Here is a 24,287-nt window from a genome sequence, read left to right as displayed (position 1 = left end):
TATCAATCTGCTTTCCCAAACTAAAGTCAAAGGCATTGATAAGCTTACTGCTCACAATCAGAAGTAAATGTTTCCTTTAACTTCAACCCATATCTCTAACTTGACCACAGTCTGGATTTCTGAACATATCTACTGTTTTTAATCAAGGTGAGGGGGCACAAAGGCATGAATGTTATACCCATCCATTAATTGATTTCTTGGCCTCATCAGTATGAAAGATACAGCAATGAAATGGACAAATAAACGTAATAGGTTAAAAACTTGTCTTGAACAGCAAGGCAGAATGAGTCAACAAAAAGAAAATCAGGGGAATATGAAACAGGTTGCCAACTCACTCTTGACTGTTTTCCTCTCCATCCCAACATGACTATTTTCTCAATGATTATGGGAACTGCAGATGCTGGAGAATCCAAGATAACAAAGTGTGGAGCTAGATGAACACAGCAGGCGAAGCAGCATCTCAGGGGCACAAAAGCTGACATTTCGGGCCTAGACCCTTCATCAGATAGGGGGATGGGGAGAGGGAACTGGAATATACAGGGAGAGAGGGGGAGGCGGACCGAAGATGGAGAGAAAAGAAGATAGGTGGAGAGGAGAGTATAGGTGGGGAGGTAGGGAGGGGATAGGTCAGTCCAGGGAAGATGGACAGGTCAAGGAGGTGGGATGAGGTGGTAGGCAGGAAATGGAGGTACGGCATGAGGTGGGAGGAAGGGATGGGTGAGAGGAAGAACAGGTTAGGGAAGCAGAGACAGGCTGGGCTGGTTTTGGGATGCAGTGGGGAAAGGGGAGATTTTGAAGCTTGTGAAGTCCACATTGATACCATTGGGCTGCAGGGTTCCCAAGCGGAATACGAGTTGCTGTTCCTGCAACCTTCGGGTGGCATCATTGTGGCACTGCAGGAGGCCCATGATGGACATGTTGTCTGAGGAATGGGAGGGGGAGTTGAAATGGTCCGCGACTGGGAGGTGCAGTTGTTTGTTGCGAACCGAGCAGAGGTGTTCTGCAAAGCAGTCCCCAAGCCTCCACTTGGTTTCCCCAATGTAGAGGAAGCCACACCGGGTGCAATGGATACAATATACCACATTGGCAGATGTGCAGGTGAACACCTGCTTGATATGGAAGGTCATCTTGCGGCCTGGATTAGGGGTGAGGGAGGAGGTGTGGGAGCAAGTGTAGCACTTCCTGCGGTTGCAGGGGAAGGTGCCGGGTGTGGTGGGGTTGGAGAGGAGTGGCGAGCGTACAAGGGAGTCACGGAGAGAGTGGTCTCTCCAGAAGGCAGACAAAGGTGGGGATGGAAAAATGTCTTGGGTGTTGGGGTCGGATTGTAGATGGCGCAAGTGTCGGAAGATGATACGTTGTACCCAAACGTTGGTGGGGTGGTATGTGAGAACGAGGGCGATCCTCTGGGGGTGGTTGTGGCGGGGGCAGGGTGTGAGGAATGTGTTGCGGGAAATGCGGGAGATGCGGTCAAGGGCGTTCTCGACCACAGCCGGGGGAAAGTTGCGGTCCTTGAAGAACATGGACATCTGGGATGTGCGGGAAATGTCCACGTTCTTCAAGGACCGCAACTTTCCCCCCACAGTAGTCGAGAACGCCTTTGACCGCATCTCCCGCATTTCCCGCAACACATCCCTTACACCCTGCCCCCGCCACAACCACCCCCAGAGGATCGCCCTCATTCTCACATACCACCCCACCAACCTTCGGATACAACGTATCATCCTCCGACACTTCCGCCATCTACAATCCGACCCCACCACCCAAGCTATTTTTCCATCCCCACCCTTGTCGGCCTTCCAGAGAGACCACTCTCTCTGTGACTCCCTTGTCCGCTCGCCACTCCTCTCCAACCCCACCACACCCGGCACCTTCCCCTGCAACCGCAGTAAGTGCTACACTTGCTCCCACACCTCCTCCCTCAACCCTATCCCAGGCCCCAAGCTGACATTCCACATCAAGCAGAAGTTCACCTGCACATCTGCCAATGTGGTGTATTGTATCCACTGCACCCGGTGTGGCTTCCTCTACATTGAGGAAACCAAGCGGAGGCTTGGGGACCGCTTTGCAGAACACCTCCACTCGGTTCACAACAAACAACTGCACCTCTCAGTCGCAAACCATTTCCACTCCCCCTCCCATTCCTCAGACAACATGTCCATCATGGGCCTCCTGCAGTGCCACAATGATGCCACCCGAAGGTTGCAGGAACAGCAACTCATATTCCGCTTGGGAACCCTGCAGCCCAATGGTATCAATGTGGACTTCACAAGTTTCAAAATCTCCCCTTCCCCCACTGCATCCCAAAACCAGCCCAGTTCGTCCCCTCCCCCCACTGCATCACAAAACCAGCCCAGCTCTTCCCCTCCCCCCACTGTATCCCAAAACCAGCCCAGCCTGTCTCTGCTTCCCTAACCTGTTCTTCCTCTCACCCATCCCCTCCTCCCACCTCAAGCTGCACCTCCATTTCCTACCTACCACCTCATCCCGCCTCCTTGGCCTGTCCATCTTCCCTGGACTGACCTATCCCCTCCCTACCTCCTTACCTATACTCTCCTCTCTACCTATCTTCTTTTCTCTCCATCTTTGGTCCGCCTCCCCCTCTCTCCCTATTTATTCCAGTTCCCTCTCCCCATCCCCCTCTCTGATGAAGAGTCTAGGCCCGAAACGTCAGCTTTTGTGCTCCTGAAATGCTGCTTGGCCTGCTGTGTTCATCCAGCTCCACACTTTGTTATCATGACTATTTTCCCAAATGTTTCTGGACTCTATTCAATCAAACAGGACTTTTTGTTAAAAATAAAAGGTGCAATGATTACACCCTATTTTAACAAAGCACTTCATTTGATTCTTTTTTATTGCCCATCACCAGAAAGGAAGTCTGCCTGCAAGCCTGAGAACAAATTAAACTATTTAATGTTATGGTCATCATTGAGATAGATATCCTCCAATCTTAAAACATATTAAATAAAAATGTTTAAAACGATGAATACATATCATGCTCTTCAATGTTGAATGGACCAAAATGTCAGTATAAATACAAAATTGAACTCAAGAGCTTTGTGAGCGTGTGGTTTCCCACCTTGCCACTGGGATAGCAATATCCATCTGCCATTAACTGCTCCATGGAGTGTAAATTGGCTGGAGATAGGAATTCCATTTGTTGGAATTGGACAGAAGTTTAGTTGGGCAGAAGTCCCACCTCAGAGAGCTGCCAGCCAATCCGAATGGCCACCAGCTCTGTAGTCCCAACAATACTGGTAACACTGGTGGTCAGGGCTGGGACTACAAGCAGTCTCCAGATTCAGCGTCCAATACAAGGTAAGTGTAGGGATGAGCATCTGATCTGGGGATTGGGGCAGGGGTTTAGAGAAGGTGAGGCTCAGGATCTTGATTGAAATGCTAGAGAGCAGGTGCAAGTACCCACTGTGGCAAATTTTGGGGAGGGGCCCAATTTGGAAAGGCCTTTGAGGGAGACCACTCCGCTTTACCCAAGCACCTTTTTTGCACAGGCAGGGCAACTAGCTGGACTTCGGCTTTACCCCTGTTCCCAGACTCCTCATACCAGCTTCAAAAGAGAGTCTGGGTGGAAAGCTGACCATGTGGCCGATTGGCTATTTAAGGCAATCCTAGGGATTGCGGGCAGAGGGTATATAGGGGATTTGTCTGACGTTTCATCTACACTACATAAGTTTGTAGACCAGCCAAGACAGGCATGAGGAGGATGGGAAGGCCAGCTAGGGAATTTATATATCCTTCATCTGCAAATCATTAGAAGGTGAAGCCAAAAAAAGTCTGCTCCTTCACAGCAACACATTTTTAAGGCTTTAGAATTCAAATCGAGGGTTAATGTTGTATGTAAATCAGAAAGGGCTATGATACTCTGTTAAAAATTGGCGTCCCTTTAGAACTGAAGTTTTCTAGTATTTTCTAGTATTCTAGCATGAAGTTTTATTTAATTGTTGTTACAATAGTAATTAGCCTCTTCCAAACAGAAACAACTTTTATTTTACAGGAACACAGGAAAGCTACATGCATGATCACAAGAATCACCAGGACTACCAAATTCACAATGTTCCATTGAAATTACATCAAACATTTATCAAACATTAAATGTACCTTATTACCATCGCAATGACCGGGAAAACAAAACTTCTTCATTTTAGACAGAATGACAACAAGGGTCAAGGGGACAATGGTCATCTTGACATCATGAGGAGCTGTCTATGGTCTTTGGCTGCAAGCATTCAGACAAATGATTAACATGACTTTGATTGCCAGTTGCCTCAAAAGGCATATTAAGAGGGCAACTGGGAAGGGACAAGTGATTCAGAGAGGGTCCAGGGGCATGAGACATCACTTTCTTGGGAGAAGACTAAGAGTTCCCCTACATCTGATGAAGGGAAGAACAAAGACTGTTACCAGTAAAGACCACCATCAAAGACTGTCAAACAACAGGAATGAACATCCCACCACTCCAAATCATAGGTGTCCATCACCTCCGCCTCTCTATTTTAAGAAACAACTTTGGGATCGGTAAAGCATTCGCATTTGTCACACATCATATATTTCCTTCCTTTGTCTGATTAAATAATGCATCGTATCTAAACTTGCTGCTTCTTAACAATTTATAAGCTATCTGGAAATTCCTTGCAAATGGCTGACTATGTTTAGGTAGCTGTACTCATGGACACCCCCCCAAAATCTAACAATTCAGAAGCTCTGCAGGCAGAAACAGAGTGACTGCTTCAAGTCCAATGACTTTTCTTCAGATCATGTTGAATGTTAAAATTTAAAGATTTCAAACTTCCAAAATTTTAAACCCAACCACAACCTGCCTTCAATAGAGGTGTGATTGGGGAAGGGCAGCTAACATGCTCGCAGAAAGCATGGTGTTCCTTTAAATATCTCTCCGATCTAACCTTACAGTTCCAGGCTAACCCTGACAAAATGCGTTGTACAAGGGTGCCAATCAAAAATGTGTTAATCTTGAGAGTAGTGACCTTACTTCAAGCTGAGGATTTTTTGAAATTCATTTACAGGATGAGCGTGTCACTGGCTAGGCCAGCATTTATTGCCCATCCCTAATTGCACAGAGAGCTGTTCAGAGTCAACCACATTACTGTGGGTCTGGAAGCAAATGTGACCCAGGCCAGGTGAGGATGGCAGTTTGCTTCTCTAAAGGACATTAGTGAGCCAGATGGGCTTTTCCCCAACCATCAACAAAGGTTCATGATCCTTGTCAGTATTGTAATTTCAGATTTTTATTCAATTCAAATTCACCTTCTGCCATTTTGGGATTTGAACCCGGGTCTCCGGGATGTTGCCTGGGTCTCTGGATTACAGCCTAGTGATAATACCACTCAGCCATAGCCTCCCCTGGGATCAACTGCAATTGTCGTCACTGTAGTCCCAGAGGATCATGGGTGCACTCTCTGATTAGAGAGGGTGATGGTGGTGAACTTAACCTGACAGTGTCATGTCTCAGATAAGGGGTGAAAGTGAGAAGGCAGGATCTTCATGGTGACCTCCGACAGAGTGACAACTGAATCTATGCTGTTGGTATCATCAAGCAGCACCAACCAACCATCCAACCAATTGAGCTAACCAACTCCCCCAGTTTGAATCAATGAAAGTTGTTAGACAACTCAGCTCCAGGAAATGTTGATTGAAACTCAAACCAAGTGAACAAGCTTAGAAACTCCAAAGGGCAAGATGGCGGTAATCCAAGAAAGACAGAGAAAGAATAGAAGGTCTAATATATTGGGTGGTAATATACTGAAATAATAGCACGCAAGGCAAATGGAGACATAGGACAATGTATCTACATGAGGCAAATGAACAAGCCAGTGTTTATAGAATGCCACCCTAATATCACCTATAGATGATGTACTCCAAGAGCTGTCAACAAGCAAGGTGTTTTCTTAGTTGGACTTAAAGTGGGAAACCACCAGCTAAAGTCACTCGGACTCCAGAAAGGATACAAAGTTTGTCATTGTGACCAATGTGATAAGTCAATATTCTCAGACAGAGAAAGAGTTCTCTGATTGGCCTAGGGGACCTGAAAGATTTCATGCATTCCCATTTGAGTTGCTGACAGACATGATAATGTTTCCATGATGGGGGCACAGATATTTATTACAATTAAATGGGAGCCTCCAAAGAAGTTCATCTTGCTCTGTCCAATTGCCCATGTTGTTGCAGTGACTCCATGACTGTCATTATAGACATTCTTATCTCAAGCTGTGATTTGATAGGGTGTGATAAAATTATGAGCTGTGTATGAAGCGGTTTTCTCTTGTCACTGGTTGCCATCTGTGTTGCATCTTAGATGAACAAAAACAGTTGATATATGGATTATTGCAGGATAAAGCCATCACAGCTGCTGGCAGTGTAGTGGGGATTTACTGAGATGAAAATCTTTGGCTTGGTTGGACACTATATGCACTTTGGAGGGGATGCTAGCTCTAGATCTCCTGTAAACTGAAAGTAAAGCAACTTCTACTTCTTTTAAAACTGTAAGTCATGCTCCATTGATGCTGTCTCCATCAGGACAGGACAGGGTTAGATACAGAGTAAATCTTTCTCCACACTCTACCCATCAAACACTCCCAGAACAGGCATGGGGTTAGGTGTAGACGAAAGGTCCCTCTTTTAATCTGAAAGTAAAATAGCCGTTACTCTTTAAAATAAAGCTCCCGTGACACTGTCCACATTAAATACCCATAGGACCGGGACAACACTGGATTAGATATGTTGTATCTACTTTCAAACTAAAAGAAACTGGAAAGCAAAGCTCCCTCGACTCTTTTAAACTAAAAGAAAAGTTCCCGCAACACCATCTCTATCAAACATTCCTTGGCCAGGGACAACACATGGTTAGATACAGATAAAGCTTCCTCGATTCTTTTATCAAAATAAGAGGTTGAAAGTAATAATGCAGCTGCTGCTGGGGACTGTATTGAAATAAAACATAATTTAACTGTCGAGCAGAAATTTATAGCACGAAACATAAACTTACAAAGGTAAAATGGCATTGTCCAAACTGATGATGCATCCCAGCCTGTAGTGCCCACCAGTCTCTAAAGGCCTTTTCATGCCAGTGAGTAATGTGTGCTCCCTCTGCAGGAACACCCGAGCACAGATATAACCATGAAACAGGTGCAGACAGTCATAAATGATGAGCTCCTCCTTGGCCTGCTGTCTGGACCTGTTGGTTGCCACCTTGGCCAGGCCAAGGAGCAGAATGTACAAGAAGCCTCCCCACATCCCCCCCCCGACCCCCTGCCGACTTGTTCACCCCTTCACGCACCGGGTGCCAGTAGATCAGGATCATGGGACTGAAGTGAAGCCAAAAGTTAAGGAGCAGGGCCTTCAAAAAATACTAAAAATGGGTTGCAAACGGAAACATTACCGTTTCCTCCAGGTTACAAAAACCAAATGTGGCCCGGCACCCGGTGAACTTACTCAGTCTACGATCGCAAGAGACTGCCGCGTGCAGCACTCTCCACCCCAGACCTTCAAATGGAAAAGGGGAGGTCCCCTTCCCACTGACAGTCTATGCTGTAGAGCCACATGCATGCAGTCAACAGTGACCTTACATCATCAGGTAGCTGACAATCCTGGCAAAGCCAGGTGCCCTTTCATCATGGTCTTCTTGACTCAGGAAGAGGATAATACTCTTTCTTCTTCTTTGAGTTTGTTTATGTTATTTCAACTTCTGCCTTATTCGTATGAGTATGTAAGCCTCCTCCATTTTGCTTTCTGTAACATGTAATAAAAGGTGAAGGGTAATCATGGCATTCTATTTCCTGATTTGCAGACTTTGAAAGCAGCTCAATGTGATTGGCTGCTTACCCTATTTACTCTCCACCTGGTGCCTCCTCCAACACCCATCCCACTCTGGTTTACAGCCAGATTCAAACAAACATTATGGTCAGATCAATTCATGCCACATAGATTTTTAAATTCTTCTGGACAGCTTTCTTCAAGGTCAGCAGTGATCATGAAAAACAGGCACATATTTACAAATGTGAATGACTATGGCTGATAAAATTAAGTGCAGGTCTTGACATTGGGAGAAAATAAATGGGGTATACATTTGTTTAGTTAGTTTGATACTACTCATTAAAAGGAAAAGCAGGGAGGTATTTCAAAATACAGAATCTCAGTGATGACCTTGCCCATTCATTGCTTTGTGAAAATCAAGAACACTACAAAGGCAAACTGAATGTCGAGCTACATTGCTGGCACCATGCCACACATACTTAAAATCATCGTACCAAAGCTGTGTAGTACGTTGGTCAGAATGCACCATTCAAAACTGCATTCAATTCCAATTACCAATCACAAGACAATTGTTTGACAATGAATGCAGTGTAGAGTACTGAGCAGGCAGTTAGTACCTAGTGTTGATTGATATCATGAGGTAAGCTCCACTCAACAGAATATAAAGAACTGCTCCAGGTAGAAACTAACCAGTTCTCAGTATCAATTGTTCTAAGTTGCAAGGTCAGTCTAAGTGCTCAGTTCTATGTTGTTTATCGTACTGTTTACTGACCCTTAAGTCTAGCCCAAACTTTCACAAGAGACTATCATGTAACTCAGATGAAATGCAACTAGTAATCAAGTACAATGCAATAAATCTATGATCAGAGATAATGTGATCTGCAGATGCTGGAGAATCCAAGATAACAAAGTGTGAAGCTGGATGAACACAGCAGGACAAGCAGCATCTCAGGAGCACAAAAGCTGACGTTTCGGGCCTAGACCCTTCATCAGAGAGGGGGAAGGGGAGAGGGTTCTGAAATAAATAGGGAGCGAGGGGGAGGCGGACCGAAGATGGATAGAGGAGAAGATAGGTGGAGAGGAGAGTATAGGTGGGGAGGTGGGGCGGGGATAGGGAGGGGTTAGAACTGACCTGTCCCCTCCCCACCTCCCCAACTATACTCTCCTCTCCATCTATATTCTCCTCTATCCATCTTTGGTCTGCCTCCCCCTCTCTCCCTATTTATTTCAGAACCCTCTTCCCTTCTCCCTCTCTGATGAAGGGTCTAGGCCCGAAACGTCAGCTTTTGTGCTCCTGAGATGCTGCTTGGCCTGCTGCGTTCATCCAGCTTCACATTTTGTTATCATCTAATAAACCTATACTGTTTGTAAAGATTCAGCCATAGACTTCTTATTGATATATTTTAACAATGGCATCAGCGACTTAGATTTACACCAATAATAAGAATTGGTAGCAGTGAATCGACAGAAAGCATCTCTGATGGTACCAGTGGATGCAAACACAATATATACAACGGAGAAGGACTATTAGTTTAATCCTTAATGTGATATGCTTGCTTTAAGACCAAAGGTAAGAAAATCTTGCATGCCTGAACCTTTAAAGGAGGTCACAACTTTGAACATTGCTTCAAATTAATTAGTGATCATTAGTCTTGACGATATTAAGGAAACATGTCACACAGAAGCAATTGATACAATGCCCAGGGTGGTCTTACATCTTATGCAATATCAAAGTTTTCAACAAAAGGATGAAATACACAAAATAAATGGTTTCCATTAATTGTACCTAGCTTCTGCATGAAAAAAAATCGAAAGGATTTCATTCAACCAATAAGGTGGTTTAACGGTACAACAACAGCATAGTGATATGCTTTGGAATAAACTATGTTTTCTGAACATAAATGTGATACCAAGACAAGGGAATTCATAATGAATGGCAATATATTGAAAAGTGCAGAGGAGCAGAGGGTCCTTGGAAGGAATGTTCATAGATCCCTTCAGGTAGCAGGTCAGGTAGATAAGTGATTAAGAAAGCATAAGGTCTATTTTGCTTTATTAGTTGAAGCATAAAATAAAAGATCTATGTTAAAATGGTATAAAGCATTAATTGTATCACAACTAGAGCACTAGGTACAATTCTGGTCAACAAATTTGTCCATGTTAATATCTGTGCAGATTGTTTGTCCTCCGAAAGTGACATACCCCATACTTTCAGACTGAATTACATTTGTCACTTTTCTGCCCTCCTGACTAATTAATTGATATTTTCCCTGCAGTGTTCAGAATTCTTCCATGTTATCAACTATGCAATGAACATTTTCTTCATCTGCACAATACTTAATAAATCCCACTAGGTTTACATATTTTGGATAAAATATGAACAACATCTAATATTGAGCTCTGCATAACCTCATGGGAAACAGCCTCCCAGTCACAAAAACACCTGACAACTAACAGCCTTTGCTTCCATCTTCTGAGTCAATTTTGGATCTCACTTGCTACTTAAGCCTTATATTTTTGGATAGTCTGTGTTGTAGGGCCTTGTAGAAAGCTTTGTTAAACGCGATATAAATAATACGAAATACACTACCCAAACTGACACTTCCTATTTCAATCATGTTTCATCACAATCCATGTTTACTGCCTTAAGCGGAACCATGTATCTGTTTTAATCGTGGTTTATACTATTCCTCAGAACTTCTTCTAATAATCTATCTACCAGCAATATTAAGCTGACAGGCCTGTAGTTACATGATCTGTCTCTCAGTCCCATTGTAAACAATGGTGAAATACTAACAATTCTCTGTCCTCGGCCAATATCTCCTCACTATGTTTAGGGATTACAATTATAAAGTACAAAAGTTATAAAAGTAATCTTATCTACGCATTCTTACCAGGGACAATGTGACACAGTCCTCTCCTGTCGGAATAATAGTGCAGTAGCATGGAACTGTCTTCATTTTTTTCCACCCTGAAGGATGGTGCATTCATCTCCTGCATAATGCGAGTAAAATACTAAAGTTGAACATTTTGTTGGATTGCATTGGTTAATAGAAGACTACAAAATCAGTACATCCGTCTTATTAAAGGTAACAACTTAGCTTTCAAGATAGCTTTTGCTTAATTTACCAATTAAGATCTTCTTAAAAATGCTTTTTTTAAAAATGTTGTGATAAAGTTCGAACACAAAGCTTCTTGTTATTATATGATGGGAAATTATGGATGGGAGTGTCATATGGACTTCAGTTTTCAGAGAGGGAGGATGCATCAAATGCTTTCTTCCCCTTAAACTTGGTAAATGACAAGAAATATTGTGTTTGTACTCTTTATATTTGCCTGGATATAAACCACTTTGATTGTTTTGATCAGTTGGCCATGGTTTGTGCAGAAATCCATTGCCATGCCTAGGAGTCTCCAAGCCAAGCTACTGAGCAAACACCCACATAACATTCCTTTACCTGATATGTAATGCACACAATATTTCAATAGAGCCACACCTTAGCTGCCTAAGTCTATAGAACTTAGATATTGCTTAGAAAGGCCCATGGTTTAGTAACTCTCAAACGTGCACTGATGTACTGCCATAGTTTTACTAATGAAAACCATGTAGCTCACCAGTATGGAGCACTGGTTGGCTTCACTAACAAGGAAGCTGAAAACTGAAATAAAAACAAACAGTGCTACAAGTATTCAGCAAATTCAGCAACATTTGTAGAAAGAGAAGCAAAGTTAACGTTTCAGGTTGATGACCTATCATCAGAACTGGGAAGAGATAGAAATGGAATGGGTTTTGAGAGAGGATGGAAGGGTAAGAGACAAAAGGAAGTCTGCGATAGGCTGAAAAACACGAGAGATTGACGACAGAAGAGTTACCAGTTTTTAAAAAAGCATAAATGTTAGGTTCGCAATATTCTGACTTGCAATTGATGAATTCCATATTGAATGAAGGCTGTAAAGTTCCTAAGGGTAAGATGAGGTGCTGTTGGCTAAGTTTGGCCGAAACCTTCTGAGTAGCATAAATCATCATTGGATTGCCACTCCACTTGAACTTTCCTCTGGCTTGACGTTGCTGTTCTATGCTTTACCTGAACTGAGGTGATCAATACTCTCAGAGACCAAAACCGAAGTTGCTGGAAAAGCTCAGCAGGTCTGGCAGCATCTAAGAAGACAAATCAAAATTAATGTCTCGGGTCTGGCAACGCTTCCTCAGAATCCACCGTGCTTTTGGCTTTTGTTACTCTCAGTGAGTTCTTCTGAAGCAGAGTAGACTTGCAGAACAGGAAGGACTCAACCCCTTTTTAGGCACCGGATGTCTTATGGCACCTTTGAGCGTGTAGTATGACTGTTAGTGCATGAGTGAGTGAAAGGGTGAGTGACTGAATAGGTGATAAAATGGGTAAGTGAGTGAGTTAACTGGGTGTGTAAAGGGTGGATGAGGTAACAGGCTAGTGTGGGTGAGGTGTTAGATAGGGGAGGACATTGGCAGGTGAATCAGTGGGTACGGTGGGACGTAGTTGAGATCATAGGGGAGTATTTTGGTAGGTGGGTAAGGTGTCGGTGGGTGAGGCAGCAGGTGGGTGAGGAAGCACATGGGTGAGGTGGAAGATGAGTGAACTGGTAGTTAGGTGGGTTGGTAAATGGTATGGTGGCAGGTAGGTGAGGCAGCAGATCAGTGACAAGGCATGTGGGTGACAGGGCAGTTGGGTGACAGGGCAGGTGGATAACGTAGCAGGTGGGAGAGGCGGCAGGTGGGGTTGTGAAGTGGCAGGTAGGAGACGTCGCAGGGGAGATGTAGCAGGAGGATGCAAGGTGGCAGGTGGATGTGAGGTGACAAGTGGGAGACATGGCAGGTGGGTGCAAGGTGGCAGGTAGGAGATGTGGCAGGTGGGAGATGTGGCAGGTGGGAAATGTGGCAGGTGGGAGATGTGGCAGGTGGGAGATGTGGCAGGTGGGAGATGTGGCAGGTGGGAGATGTGGCAGGTGGGAGATGTGGCAGGTGGGAGATGTGGCAGGTGGGAGATGTGGCAGGTGGGAGATGTGGCAGGTGGGAGATGTGGCAGGTGGGAGATGTGGCAGGTGGGAGATGTTGCAGGTGGGAGATGTTGCAGGTGGGAGATGTGGCAGGTGGGAGATGTGGCAGGTGGGAGATGTGGCAGGTGGGAGATGTTGCAGGTGGATGCAAGGTGGCAGGTCAGAGACGTGGCAGGTGGGAGATGTTGCAGGTGGGAGGCGTGGCAGATAGATAGGGTATCAGATGGATAAGTTGGTAGGTGGGTATGTTGGATGGTAGGTTGGATAGGTACCAATTCTTTCAGTGTAGTATATTATAGCCACTGCTCAAAATGTTGTCTCCTCTAACATGGATTGGGTGACTGCATTACAGAACAGCTTTGCACAGCCTGCAAGTTTGACTCTGGGCTCCCATTGGCCTGTCATTTTAATTCGCTAACTTGCTCTCAGGCTGACATCTCTGTTCTTGGCCCACTGCACACTTCCAGTGAGACTCAACTTAAGTTCAAGTAAAACACCTCATTATTCGAGTAGGTAGTTTACAGTCTTCCACACCCAAAGCCGAGTTCAACAATTTCAGATCATAGCCTTTGCCTCCACCCTGTACCTCTTATTATTTACTTTTCTATCGGCTGTACCAGTTTTTTCTCTTATCTTCCCTTTCTGACAGCTGTGAATCTCCTACAGACACATCCTTTGCCAATTTTACTACTGCATCACAATTTCCTTCGCTTGTGCAAGGTGAACACTTCTGTCACCTATCTCTCCCATTTTCCTCCCTATCATGGACTTTCTTTTGGTGCCTTTCCCTAAATACCCCACAAGTTTCTAGCTTCTCCCAGTTCTGTTGAAAGATTATCAACCTGAAATGTTAAATGTTTCATATTGCATTTAAGCTACCTGACCTGTTGAGTCTTTTCAAAGTTTTCTGCCTGTTATTTTAGGTTCATGTTTTTTTTGTTCTCCCGTTATCACCTGAATGATTAGAATTTTGGATTGCAATATTATCTACAGCAAAGAATTAAAAATCACAGCTCTTTAATTAGCTTTGCTTTCGCCATCCCCCACTCCCTAATTCCTAACAGTAATCCACACTAGTTAACCACTAATTAATAATTTCCTAGGATATACAAAACCTGCCCAGCTGCATTATAGAATAGTTGAATTTGCAAAAGAGTACTAATTTGGTTCCAGCCTTCTACTGGCCAGCATAAACTGCTCTTCAGACAGCCAACACAGACCTCTGCTGGTCTCTATAGATGCTCTAATCAATCCATGAATCCAGCATGTCACCTTGGAACCCATTTACACAAACACACACTACCTTTCTCCGCCAAACTTTCAGAGCAATAAGAGAGTATAAAGGCTGAATTGTGGTAATTATAAGCAGGGTGAACATTCAAATCTGATGCCTTTATAATGACATGTCAAAATAAAAATTAATTGCACATAGGAATTGAAATTGTATTTACAGTATTGGCGTGTTACTAATATTTTAGTGCTTGTTTGCAAATGAATCACTCATGCAGTGCCAATGTTTCCCATAATTCTAAAACGAAAAGCTGAATCTACAGCTAAACAAAGGTAGTTAAAATTCCGGTAAATTGTCCACTTACTACAGTATAAAAACTTTTAGAATGTTCAACAGATCCTTAAAGTCTCAGAAAACTCATTTAAACTTGCCTGATAGGATAATGAAAGATAACTATGTAAAGCATCAAGGTTCTCAATGAACTCCATTAGGTTGCCTCCCAGAGTACGGAGCATGTGATCATATCCAGATCTCTTGCAAAACTCAAAAAAATACTCTCCAAATTGCTGTAACACCATAGCTGGCTCCACATCTGGAGGTCACAAAAAAACACACGTTACCAAGATCAAAAAATTACAGACTTTTGGCAACAACTGGCTTTTATATGGTGACTTTCATTCTGAACATATTCCATGGCACGTAAAGGATAGAGAAGGTGCAGTGAATAAGTAAAATAAAGGAACATCTTTCTTTTAAATACAAAAAAATAGAGTTTCCAAAAGAGACAAAAAGTTTAGTCAGAAGCATGACCCGTGAAAAGGTTTTGTAAACTAGAGAGGGACGGAAAGAGTGAGATGTTCAAAAAGGAAGCCTAATAAGGAAGGGGTGAGGTGGCTGAAGGCAGTGTTATCAATAGTAGCACAAACAGACATTGTCAAAGAACAATGTACGAACAAAAAATGAACATTTTAGGCTTGACGGCAATTCAAATAGTGAACATTTAGTCAATGTCTTTAATTCTTAAATAATTGCTCACTGCAAGTTTTTTTTTAGCTTTAAACAATGTACTGAATTGACAAGGTGGTGGTTTTGGATAAACTTTCAGTACTTAAAGTTGACAAGACACCAGGTCCAGAGCAGATGCATCTAAGGGTATCGAAGGTAGAGAGAATGGAAATTGTGGAGACATTGGCTATAATCTTACATTCTTCCCTAGACTCGGGAGGTGTGGAAGACTGGAGATTTGCAAACAATACAACTGCATTCAAGTATATTTATAAGGATAAGCTCAACAATTACTGGCCATTCATTTAACTTCAGCAGTGGGAAGCTTCTAGAAACAATTATTTATGTAAGAACTAATAGTCATATGGAAAAATGTGGGTCGATTAGAAAGTGTTAGCATGAATTCCCTAAGGGAAAATTGTGTTTAATTAATTTGTTGGACATTTTTTTCAAAGAGGTAACAAAGTGTCTCGATCAGAGTAATGCATTTGATGTGACGAATGTAAGTTTCCAAAAGGCATTCAATGCAGTGATGCATAACAGACTTGAGAGCAAAATTATAGTTCATGGAATACAACATCAGTAGTAATGTGGATACAAAATTGACTAAGTAACAGGAAGCATAATAATGTTTAATGGATATTTTTCAGCCAGGAAGACAGACTGCAGTGGAATCCTCCAGCACTAGTAATGGGACCCTTGCTTTTACTGAATTACATTAATGATCTAGGTATTAGTGTGCAGCAGTCAATTTCCAAGGATGTGAATGATACAAAACTTGGAAACATAGTAAATAATGAGAAGAGTGTAAAACTACTCAAGGACATAAACAAGTTAGTGGAGTGGGTAGCTAATGAAGCTCAATGCAGGAAGTGTGAGATGATACAAAGAACATAGAGCGACAAGATAAAATAAAGGGTTCCACTCTTAAAGGTGTGCAGAAGCAGACAGGTCTGAGTGAATGTGCACAGAATTCATTAAAGGGGTCGGGATAGATGAGAGACTCATTAATAAAGCATACAGTATATCCTCTGCTTTAATAATATGGATATAGAGAACAAGAGCAAGAAAGCAATGCCAAAATGGCACAAGTCACTACTTAGAACTCAGCTGGAGGATAGTAAAGTTCTGGGCTACACATGAGAAAGGATGTGAATGCACTGGAAAGAGTGCAGATGATTTTCCAAGACTGGTTCCAGAGATCATAAATTGAAATTATGAAGAAGGTCTGGGCAAGTTGGGGCTTTTAACCTGGAGAGGAGAAAGCTAAGGAGAAATTTGATCAAGGTTTTTAAAGTCATGGGGTATCCAGATCGATGAGATAGGGAGAAATTGTTCTCCCTCATAAAACAATCAGGAACAAGACAACACAAGCGAACTGGAAAAAACACAGAATCCTATGTGCAAAAAACATTTCAAAACAGCAAGTTGAGTTTGGAATCCATTGCCCAGAAATATGGAAGTGACAAATTCAATTGAATCATTCAAGCGATATGGGGGGAAAGGCAAGAGAATGGTGCTAAGTCAGAACAGTTATTCAGAGAGCTTGTGTCGAAATAATAGGCTAAATGACTAAATTCTTCCCTTCCATAACAGGTGAATGCAGGGTTATAGGGGTAGATTGGGGAGGAGGGGTGGTTTGTGTGGGATGCTTTTTGGAGGGTCAGTGTGGACTCGAGGGGCCAAATGGCCTGCTTCCATACTGTAAGGATCCTATGATTCTACGAAGCATGTTCTGTGAAGCAAAACGATCACAATGAAGCAGTACATATGTGGTAGGTACCTTTAATTTTCAATTTATTCACACGTTACAATAGCCTGACCTAGTACAGTTAAAAGCATCGATTAACATTGGTAATCTTCACTGGAAAAACTCAGTAACTTTTTCTGTTTGGTGTGCCATCTTTAAACAAGTGTGATATTGTCCACTACATCATCAATGCAGTCAAACATGGTTTCCTTGTCTGTACTGTGGTGTGGAATCCCAAAGCATCTCTCCAGCTTTTGTGGTTTCAGCTAGGAAGGTTTCAGCTAGGTTTCAACACAGGTGAGTGGCTGGGCAGTTCTCAGACTTATCAGAGTCATCAAGGTGACAATCTCCCTTTTCTTCCATTGACAGCATTGTCCACTTTTCTGGTCCATGTTTCAAAAAATGTTGGAGGTCACCCACACTGGTTTGTTCACCTTGTAGTGCATGAGTAGCAATGTAGTTTCTTGGACTTTTGTCTCACAAGGAGCTGTAGCCATCTATGTAAGTGCCATCTACATTGATGTAGTCCATAGCAGTGATATGTTCTTTACTTCACTTTCCCCCATTACATGCTTCTTCTTTAAAAATTAAAGCATGGTCTTGTAAAAGATGTCAATATTATGTGGCTTCAATCACATTCAAAATGTATCTTGGTGAATATTCATTCAGGATGTGGTCAAGATCATTTTGAAGCCATGCTGCACACACCTGTCATTTCACACTCCAGTGTGAACCAACTCCCTTCAATTGTTAGGCACGATGGTATGACATGTGACAAGTTCAGCTAATCTGGAGTCACCATTCTAGAACTTCAGTTAATCATGAAAAACACTCCATTGGATTTCCTATTCTTCTTGCAGATATGGTTGACAATTTTGCCAAATGGACTCTTGGGTTGTCTAAACTTAACTCATCATGATTTCACTTTTTAATTTGCTGTGGTTTATATAAATAGCATTGTTCAATGTACCTACCTGGCATGTTTAGGCCTTTACAACTTTTGGGTAGCACAACGCTGAAAGTATGAGCTGGCAATGTTGCAAAGTGGAAAACCAGGTATCTATGGTTTCAGTGAACCACACAAGCAACATAATTAAAAGCAAAGTTCTGCAGATGCTAGAGATTTTAAATATTTAAAAAAGTGCTGGAGAAACTGCAGGTTTGAGAGCATCTGTGGGCAGAGAAACAGAGGTAACATTTAGAGTCCATTGTGACTCTTCCTCAGAACTGAACGTGGCTTGAAAATGGTGGTTGTTTAGCTGTTGACGAAAGGACAACAGGAGAGAGTGGATCAGATGGCAAGGGTGCCCACAGCAACAGGCAAAGAGAGTGCTATTGGCAGTAGACCAGCAATATGGATGCAAAAAGATATTAACAGTACGAATGAATAGTAGATAGAGAGTCAACTTTGCTAAGAGCAAAGTGTGTGTGTGTGTAGCAGATGGGGTGCAATAAAAACAGAGGACAGTGTTTATTCTCTAAAGTTGTTGAATCCATTGTTGAGACCTGAAGTCTGTAAAGTGCCTACGGTGAAAATAAGTACTGGACCTCCAGCTTGCCCAGAGCAGAGGTATTCTGCATAGCACTTACCTAGTCTGCATTTGGTTTCACCAATGTAGTGGAGGACACACTGTGAGCAGTAAATATAGCAAATAGATTGAACAAAGTGCAAGTAAACCATTGATTCACCTAGAAGGTGTTTTTGGGACAATGAGGAAGGAGCAAGCAAAAGGGCAACGCTTACACCTACTGCAATTGCATAGAAAGATGACATGGGAGTGGGGGGCAGTGGCCCTGAGGAAGTTTCAGGAGTGATGGAGAAATGGGCCAGAATGTCAAGAAGAGAACATTCTTTGCAGAATGCTGACAGTAAGATGTGTTTGATGGTGGGCATCTTGCTGGGGATGGTGGAAATAGCATCAAGTGCTCCTTTGAATCAGGAGGCTGGTTGGGGATAAAATCAATCAAGGTAAAATCTATCATTATTCTGGGAGAGAGATGGAGGGCTGAGGGAACAAGTGTGTGAAATGGTTAGACCTCTGTCAACCACAATGGGGTGGAATCCCCGACTGAGAAAAAAGGAGGACAAGTCAGAGGGGCCTCTGTGGATGGAGGTTTTATTGAATAAGTGTGATAGAGACAGAGAAACTGGGAGAATGGAAGACAGTCCTTACAAGGACCAGGGTGTGAGGAAGTATAGTCATAGTATCTGTAGGTGTCACTAAGTGTCAACTGTCTGAGCTGTGCCAGTGGAGCCTACGCCTGACTCAGAAGAAGGGTGTTTGAAGACCATGACCTACAGGCCCAGACTAAATTACTGGTCTACAAAGCTGTTATCTCTCCCACAATACTATATGGAGCTGAAGCGTGGACTACCCACAGTAGGCACTTAAAGCACTAGAGCAACGTCACCAGAGATGTCTACAAACAATCCTGTGGATCACCTGGGAAAACACATGCGCTAACATCAGCATCTTGAAGGAGGCCAATACAGCCAGCATTACCACCACCATAATTCAGCAGCAACTCCATGTCATCCGAATGCCCAATTCATGCCTCCCAAAACAGATCATGTATTCACACTACAAGCTGAAGCTTAGGGCAGCTGTCAACAAGATGCAGTGGGGAAAGACCACTGTCTGAGGTCTTCCTGTAGATAAATGGGGGTCCGTTCAGTTATTGGACCCTCCTAGTGCCTCAAATATATGTAAATATTAGTATTGTACGTGTTAGAGAGGTCTTTGCTTTTTTGGATAGAGTCAAAGTCCAATGTTTTGTTTATTTACTTGATTTGCAACCATACAGAACCAAACTGTTTTTGTGACAATGTATGTATGCAAAGAGATTTGTTATGAATAAAACATCTTTTTGGAATAAAAAAAACTTCAGCATGCCCCTGATGGCCAAAAGGAATGCTTCAGAGATAACATCTGGACCAACTTCAAGAAATTACGTATCAACAACTGCTTTTTATCTGTTTGGGGAGGCAATGGCCAAGTGGTATTATCACTAGACTGTTAATCCAGAGATCCAGACAATGTTCTGAGGACCTGGGTTCAAATCCTGCCACAGAAGACAGTGAAATTTGAATTCAATAAAATATCTGGAATTAAGAATCTAATGATGACATTGGATCCATTGCCAATTGTTGGGAAAAACCTATCTGGTTCACTAAATGTCTTTTAGGGAAGGAAACTGGCCCACAAGTGACTCCAGACCCACAATAATGTGGTTGACTCTAAACTGCCTTCAAGCTAATTAGGGATGGGCAATAAATGCTGCCTGGTCAGTGTCACCCTCATCCCCTGAATGAAGAAAGGATAAATGAACATCAACAACTGGGAGGACATGGCTACAAACTGGAATCATTGGAGATACATTATCCAGCAGGGAGCTATACACCATGAAAGCAATCTCCACCCTGCCATTGAACAGAAGTGACTCTTACACAAAGGGAGGCACAATGTCAGGAAGGCCCACTCCAACCACCATTACTACCCACAATGCAATAGAATCTGTGGATCCTGGATTGGCCTCTTCAGTTGTCTGAAGACCTATCAATAGATGCCCTTATGCCAGTCAATCATACTTGACCTGAGTGATCGCTGATAAAAAAAAAGGTGAGTTTGTCATGAATATTAGCAGTCAACCAGAAATGTAAACAGAGGGAAAAGCAGGGGAAAAGTCAGGTGACAGTGAGGGAAAGGTGGAAATTAGAAACAGAATTGATTAACTTTTCCAATGGTCGACAAAAGAACAATGCAGCATGAATGATGCCATCAATGTACTATGGAAAACCGTGTTGGAGGGCAACCACGTACGACTGGACTGGAATGTCTACATACCCAACTGAGACAGGCATAATTGGTACCCTTGCAGGTACCCATGGATACACCTCTGATGTGGAGAAAATGAGACAACAAAGAAATTGTTCAAAGTGAGAATGAGCTGAACCAGGTGAAGGAGGGTGGGGGAATTCAATTCTGATCAAACTTCCATTAAACGAAGCAGGAATTGGATGTGTATAGGAATTGCATGTCCATGGTGATGATGAAGCAGCTGGAGCTTGAAAGCTAGAAATTGTGGAAGTAGTATAATGCATTGGAAAAATCTCCATTGTAAATGGGACGAGACTGAATGAGAGGAGACAAAGTAAGAGTAAAGACAAGAAATAAATTCAGTGGAGCAGGAACGGGCTGAAACAATGAGTCTTTCCTGTACGTGGATTTTGGGACGAAGGTAGAAAGGACTGCGCAGGGTTGGAGGCCTATAAGGCAGAAAGTTGTTGAGGGGTGATCTCCAGAATAGACAAAAGCACCTTAATTTCTCCTTCACCAATAAGGCTGAAAGATTGTGAAATTAACATACCAGGTCTGAGAAGGAAAATTAAGTTAGAATGTGTGAATTTAATGTCCAGTCAGGTACAACTTTAAATTAAATTCTACCATCTTGCATTTGCAGTGTGAACAAGACTTTTTTGGATGAAAATACATTGTAAGGATAAGAAAGCGAATCAAGACAGAGACCAACCTCAGTGTTCCTGACTGCGTATAATTCCTTTGCACTTAAGACCTAAATACTCGAGGTCACCTGGAGCTCTTGGGGAAATGGGTTAAATTGAGTAATAATTTGAATGCAACATGAAGTTAGAAATGCAATGTATTAATCTTGATAATTATAACGTGAAAACCCACCTAACAATTTGCAAGCTTCTTCCACCAGTCGCATTGTATTATCGTCCGCATATACTTTAAATGTCATAAAAGTGTCTGGGACTTCAGCAGCGATTCTGTTGAAACATTTATATTTGTTTTAAAACATGAAATCATATTAAATCACTGTAAATTCTTATTAAGATTCATCAATCTCCCATAATTGCTACTGTATTTTAAAAGTTGTCATTTTTGCGAAGTTGGACATTAAAGGACTCGGCTGCACAGCTACCAAGGTATTGAAGTGCGCCGCCTGTTGGACTTTTAAATTGAAATCTTCCCACTGCTATACGCACAGCATGTAAACACCAGGCTGCGGCTGGGGTCTCGCCCAAACATAGTAAGTTACTGCTGCATGTGCCTTTAAACACACAATCAATTAAAACAAAACAAAACAGAATTGTCTTAATTTATTCATCTCATTGCATCAAAGTGATAAACATTTATATCAATGTGAAGACTCAATGGGAAAAAAATCGATTTATTTCGAAGTTTTCTTTTACAGTAGGGGAGCGAATGCTAAGTGAGTGCTACCTATATCTTTGGACTAAGATAAATCATCCATTGGATCTATTAAATGTAAGCATAACATGTAACCTACAATTTAAACATATCGAGCATAAATAAGAGACTAATCGATTTTAAACGATGTAAATGTACATGTACATTTAGAAGTGGTGCCTGCAAATTATAAGTATAGGTGCATTAACCATAACCAGAAATCTGATCAACATGGAACATTTCATTTATTCTTTTGAAGTGGATTGATATTTTATTTTATAATGTTGCAATGTAAAGTTGCCTTGATTCTGCATTGAGGTTTAATACTGAGTCCATGTCTGAGCCCTAGTACCTACCGAGGGAGCCTGTGTTTATTCCCATTATCACTTGTATTCACATGTGCGCGGACATTCACTATTCGGAAACACTCTTATGGCTGAGGGGAAGTGTCAGAAATTACCTCAGTTTCTCCCATGTTTCTTCTCCGAATTTTTCTATAATCAAAGACTTCAAACATGTGTTAATAAATCCATACTACAAAAAGAAATCAGAATCAGTCAAAGTTCTATTTCCATTTTTCAATGGATATTTCAATTACATTTCCAACTTTTCTTTAAAACGTTCTTATCAAACTCAGCATTTTTAATGCACAGGAAACCACATACCCGGAACCCGTTCGAGACGCTATATTTTTCACACCAACATTCCTCATGCCAAAATATTGAAAATTTGAACCTAACTCGCGGTGTACTCTGACTTGCATCTGTGACACACATTTGGATATCTCGGGACCACAGAGTAACAATCAATTTTCCACATCATACATCTTCCTGGTACCTACTATACTAGGCTTGTAATTACACTCAAACTGGAATTTTCACACTGTGGCGTTTGTAATATACATCAAATGCTTATAGCAAGAAGAATGTTAATGTTCATTTTCTCCCCTTAAAGATGTTCGGCTCGCCATTTTAATGTTGCTCTTCCCGTGCACTTGTCTCTGGGACTGTACAATTATAGTTAGTAATTTGCATTCATATCATCACGGGTGACTGCATGAGATATGTCAATCTTTCTACCAAACAGTGCATCGTTGCGCTAGCACAAGCCAAGCATGACACAAATGTACCAGACTGAAACCAAGAAGCTGTCCCTCGTGCAAACAATACTGCGGTTTGACCTTTATGCTTGGTAACGCTTTAATATACTTTGAATAACAGCCGTCGTACCCGAATTGTCAATGTCACAGAAGTATATTTATATCGGCAGCGCAGTCGGTACAATTCGAACAAGCACAGAGTAGCAAGCACTCCATCACTGGTCTATATTATAAACGCAAATTAATGTAACTGACCACTACGGCCCTATGGCAATGACTGAGCTCTCAAATTTACCGCTGATTTATAAACACTTACCATCCTCAGTGAAAGTACTGGGGTCCAGCCAGTTTGGTCAATGGTACTGACACGTTTCCTCGTTCAAAAGTCACATTTCAATTGTGATACAATACACGACAGTTTCCAATTGCTGTTCTTCGGAGACTACCACGGCAAGAAACATTGACAGATACAGTTGATGGGTGGAGGTGGGGGGCGGAGAGGGGGACGGATTTTGCAGTTCCCGCTCGGTACTTCCACCTTTTCTCTGGATGGGCTTTTGCATTGGTGGTTCGGGGCGCCCTCTACAGAGTGACCGCAGGGCTTGTGTGAACAAAGCAAATAACTGATTGCTGTTTTAACCACGCGGACGATGCGAAATGTTTACGAGTAACTCCCTGTGTACCGGAAGATACAATATCGCGTTGCACTCTTCCCCCTCCCCCTACAAAACGGAGAGTTGAGTGAAGCAAAAAGTAGGGAATAACTAGAGACTGTGAGTGTCAAACGCGAAAAGAATGATTCTTTCACATTTCCAAATCCGAATGAATAAGCTTCCATATTTGTGAAACAAAATCAGAATGTTTGACAATAATTAAAAAGTTATAACATCTTTAAGAATATTTAAGCTAAGTTGAGAGAATCTCGTTTTGCTGACCGGCTTGGTGGATAGTAATTGAACATGTGCAGCGACTTTCTTTATCCTATGTACTTCAAAGGTTATTGTTTTGGTGAGATTCCAACGCAGCGCACCTTGTGAAGAAGCCGAATAAGTGAGACAGCAACTTCCCGATTTTTGTGTTTAAAAGCACATGTGTGGTTATTGGAATGTATCAACTTATTACAACAAAACCTGCCCACAGCATGCTCCTTTCATACATACTGTTGAAATTTAGTTT

The 24,287-nt window shown here is 42.3% G+C and overlaps 1 protein-coding gene across 6 annotated transcripts in view; it reads right to left on the bottom strand.

Moving 5' to 3' along the window:
* Positions 1 to 23,683, bottom strand: part of LOC125457434 (guanylate cyclase soluble subunit beta-2-like) — a 64,335-nt gene extending 40,652 nt beyond the window's left edge. For 2 of the 6 annotated variants that reach the window (XM_059651052.1, XM_048541617.1), the window contains exons 1-5: positions 23,428 to 23,683; positions 22,473 to 22,546; positions 21,494 to 21,588; positions 14,476 to 14,636; positions 10,677 to 10,776 (exon numbers count right to left, since the gene is read on the bottom strand). In XM_059651052.1, the coding sequence (XP_059507035.1) occupies positions 10,677 to 10,776; positions 14,476 to 14,636; positions 21,494 to 21,588; positions 22,473 to 22,546; positions 23,428 to 23,430 (433 nt within the window). In that variant the 5' untranslated portion in view covers positions 23,431 to 23,683. Of the gene's footprint in view, positions 1 to 10,676; positions 10,777 to 14,475; positions 14,637 to 21,329; positions 21,398 to 21,493; positions 21,589 to 22,368; positions 22,547 to 23,427 lie in introns of those variants that run through there. The other 4 variants (XM_048541618.1, XM_048541619.1, XM_048541620.1 and 1 more) reach the window with 4 other exon arrangements.
* Positions 23,684 to 24,287: the final 604 nt, after the last annotated feature.

This window comes from Stegostoma tigrinum, chromosome 14, assembly GCF_030684315.1.
Source record: "Stegostoma tigrinum isolate sSteTig4 chromosome 14, sSteTig4.hap1, whole genome shotgun sequence".
In the NCBI taxonomy this organism is placed as follows: Eukaryota; Metazoa; Chordata; class Chondrichthyes; order Orectolobiformes; family Stegostomatidae; genus Stegostoma; species Stegostoma tigrinum.
This window is presented reverse-complemented; position numbering and strand designations above follow the sequence as displayed.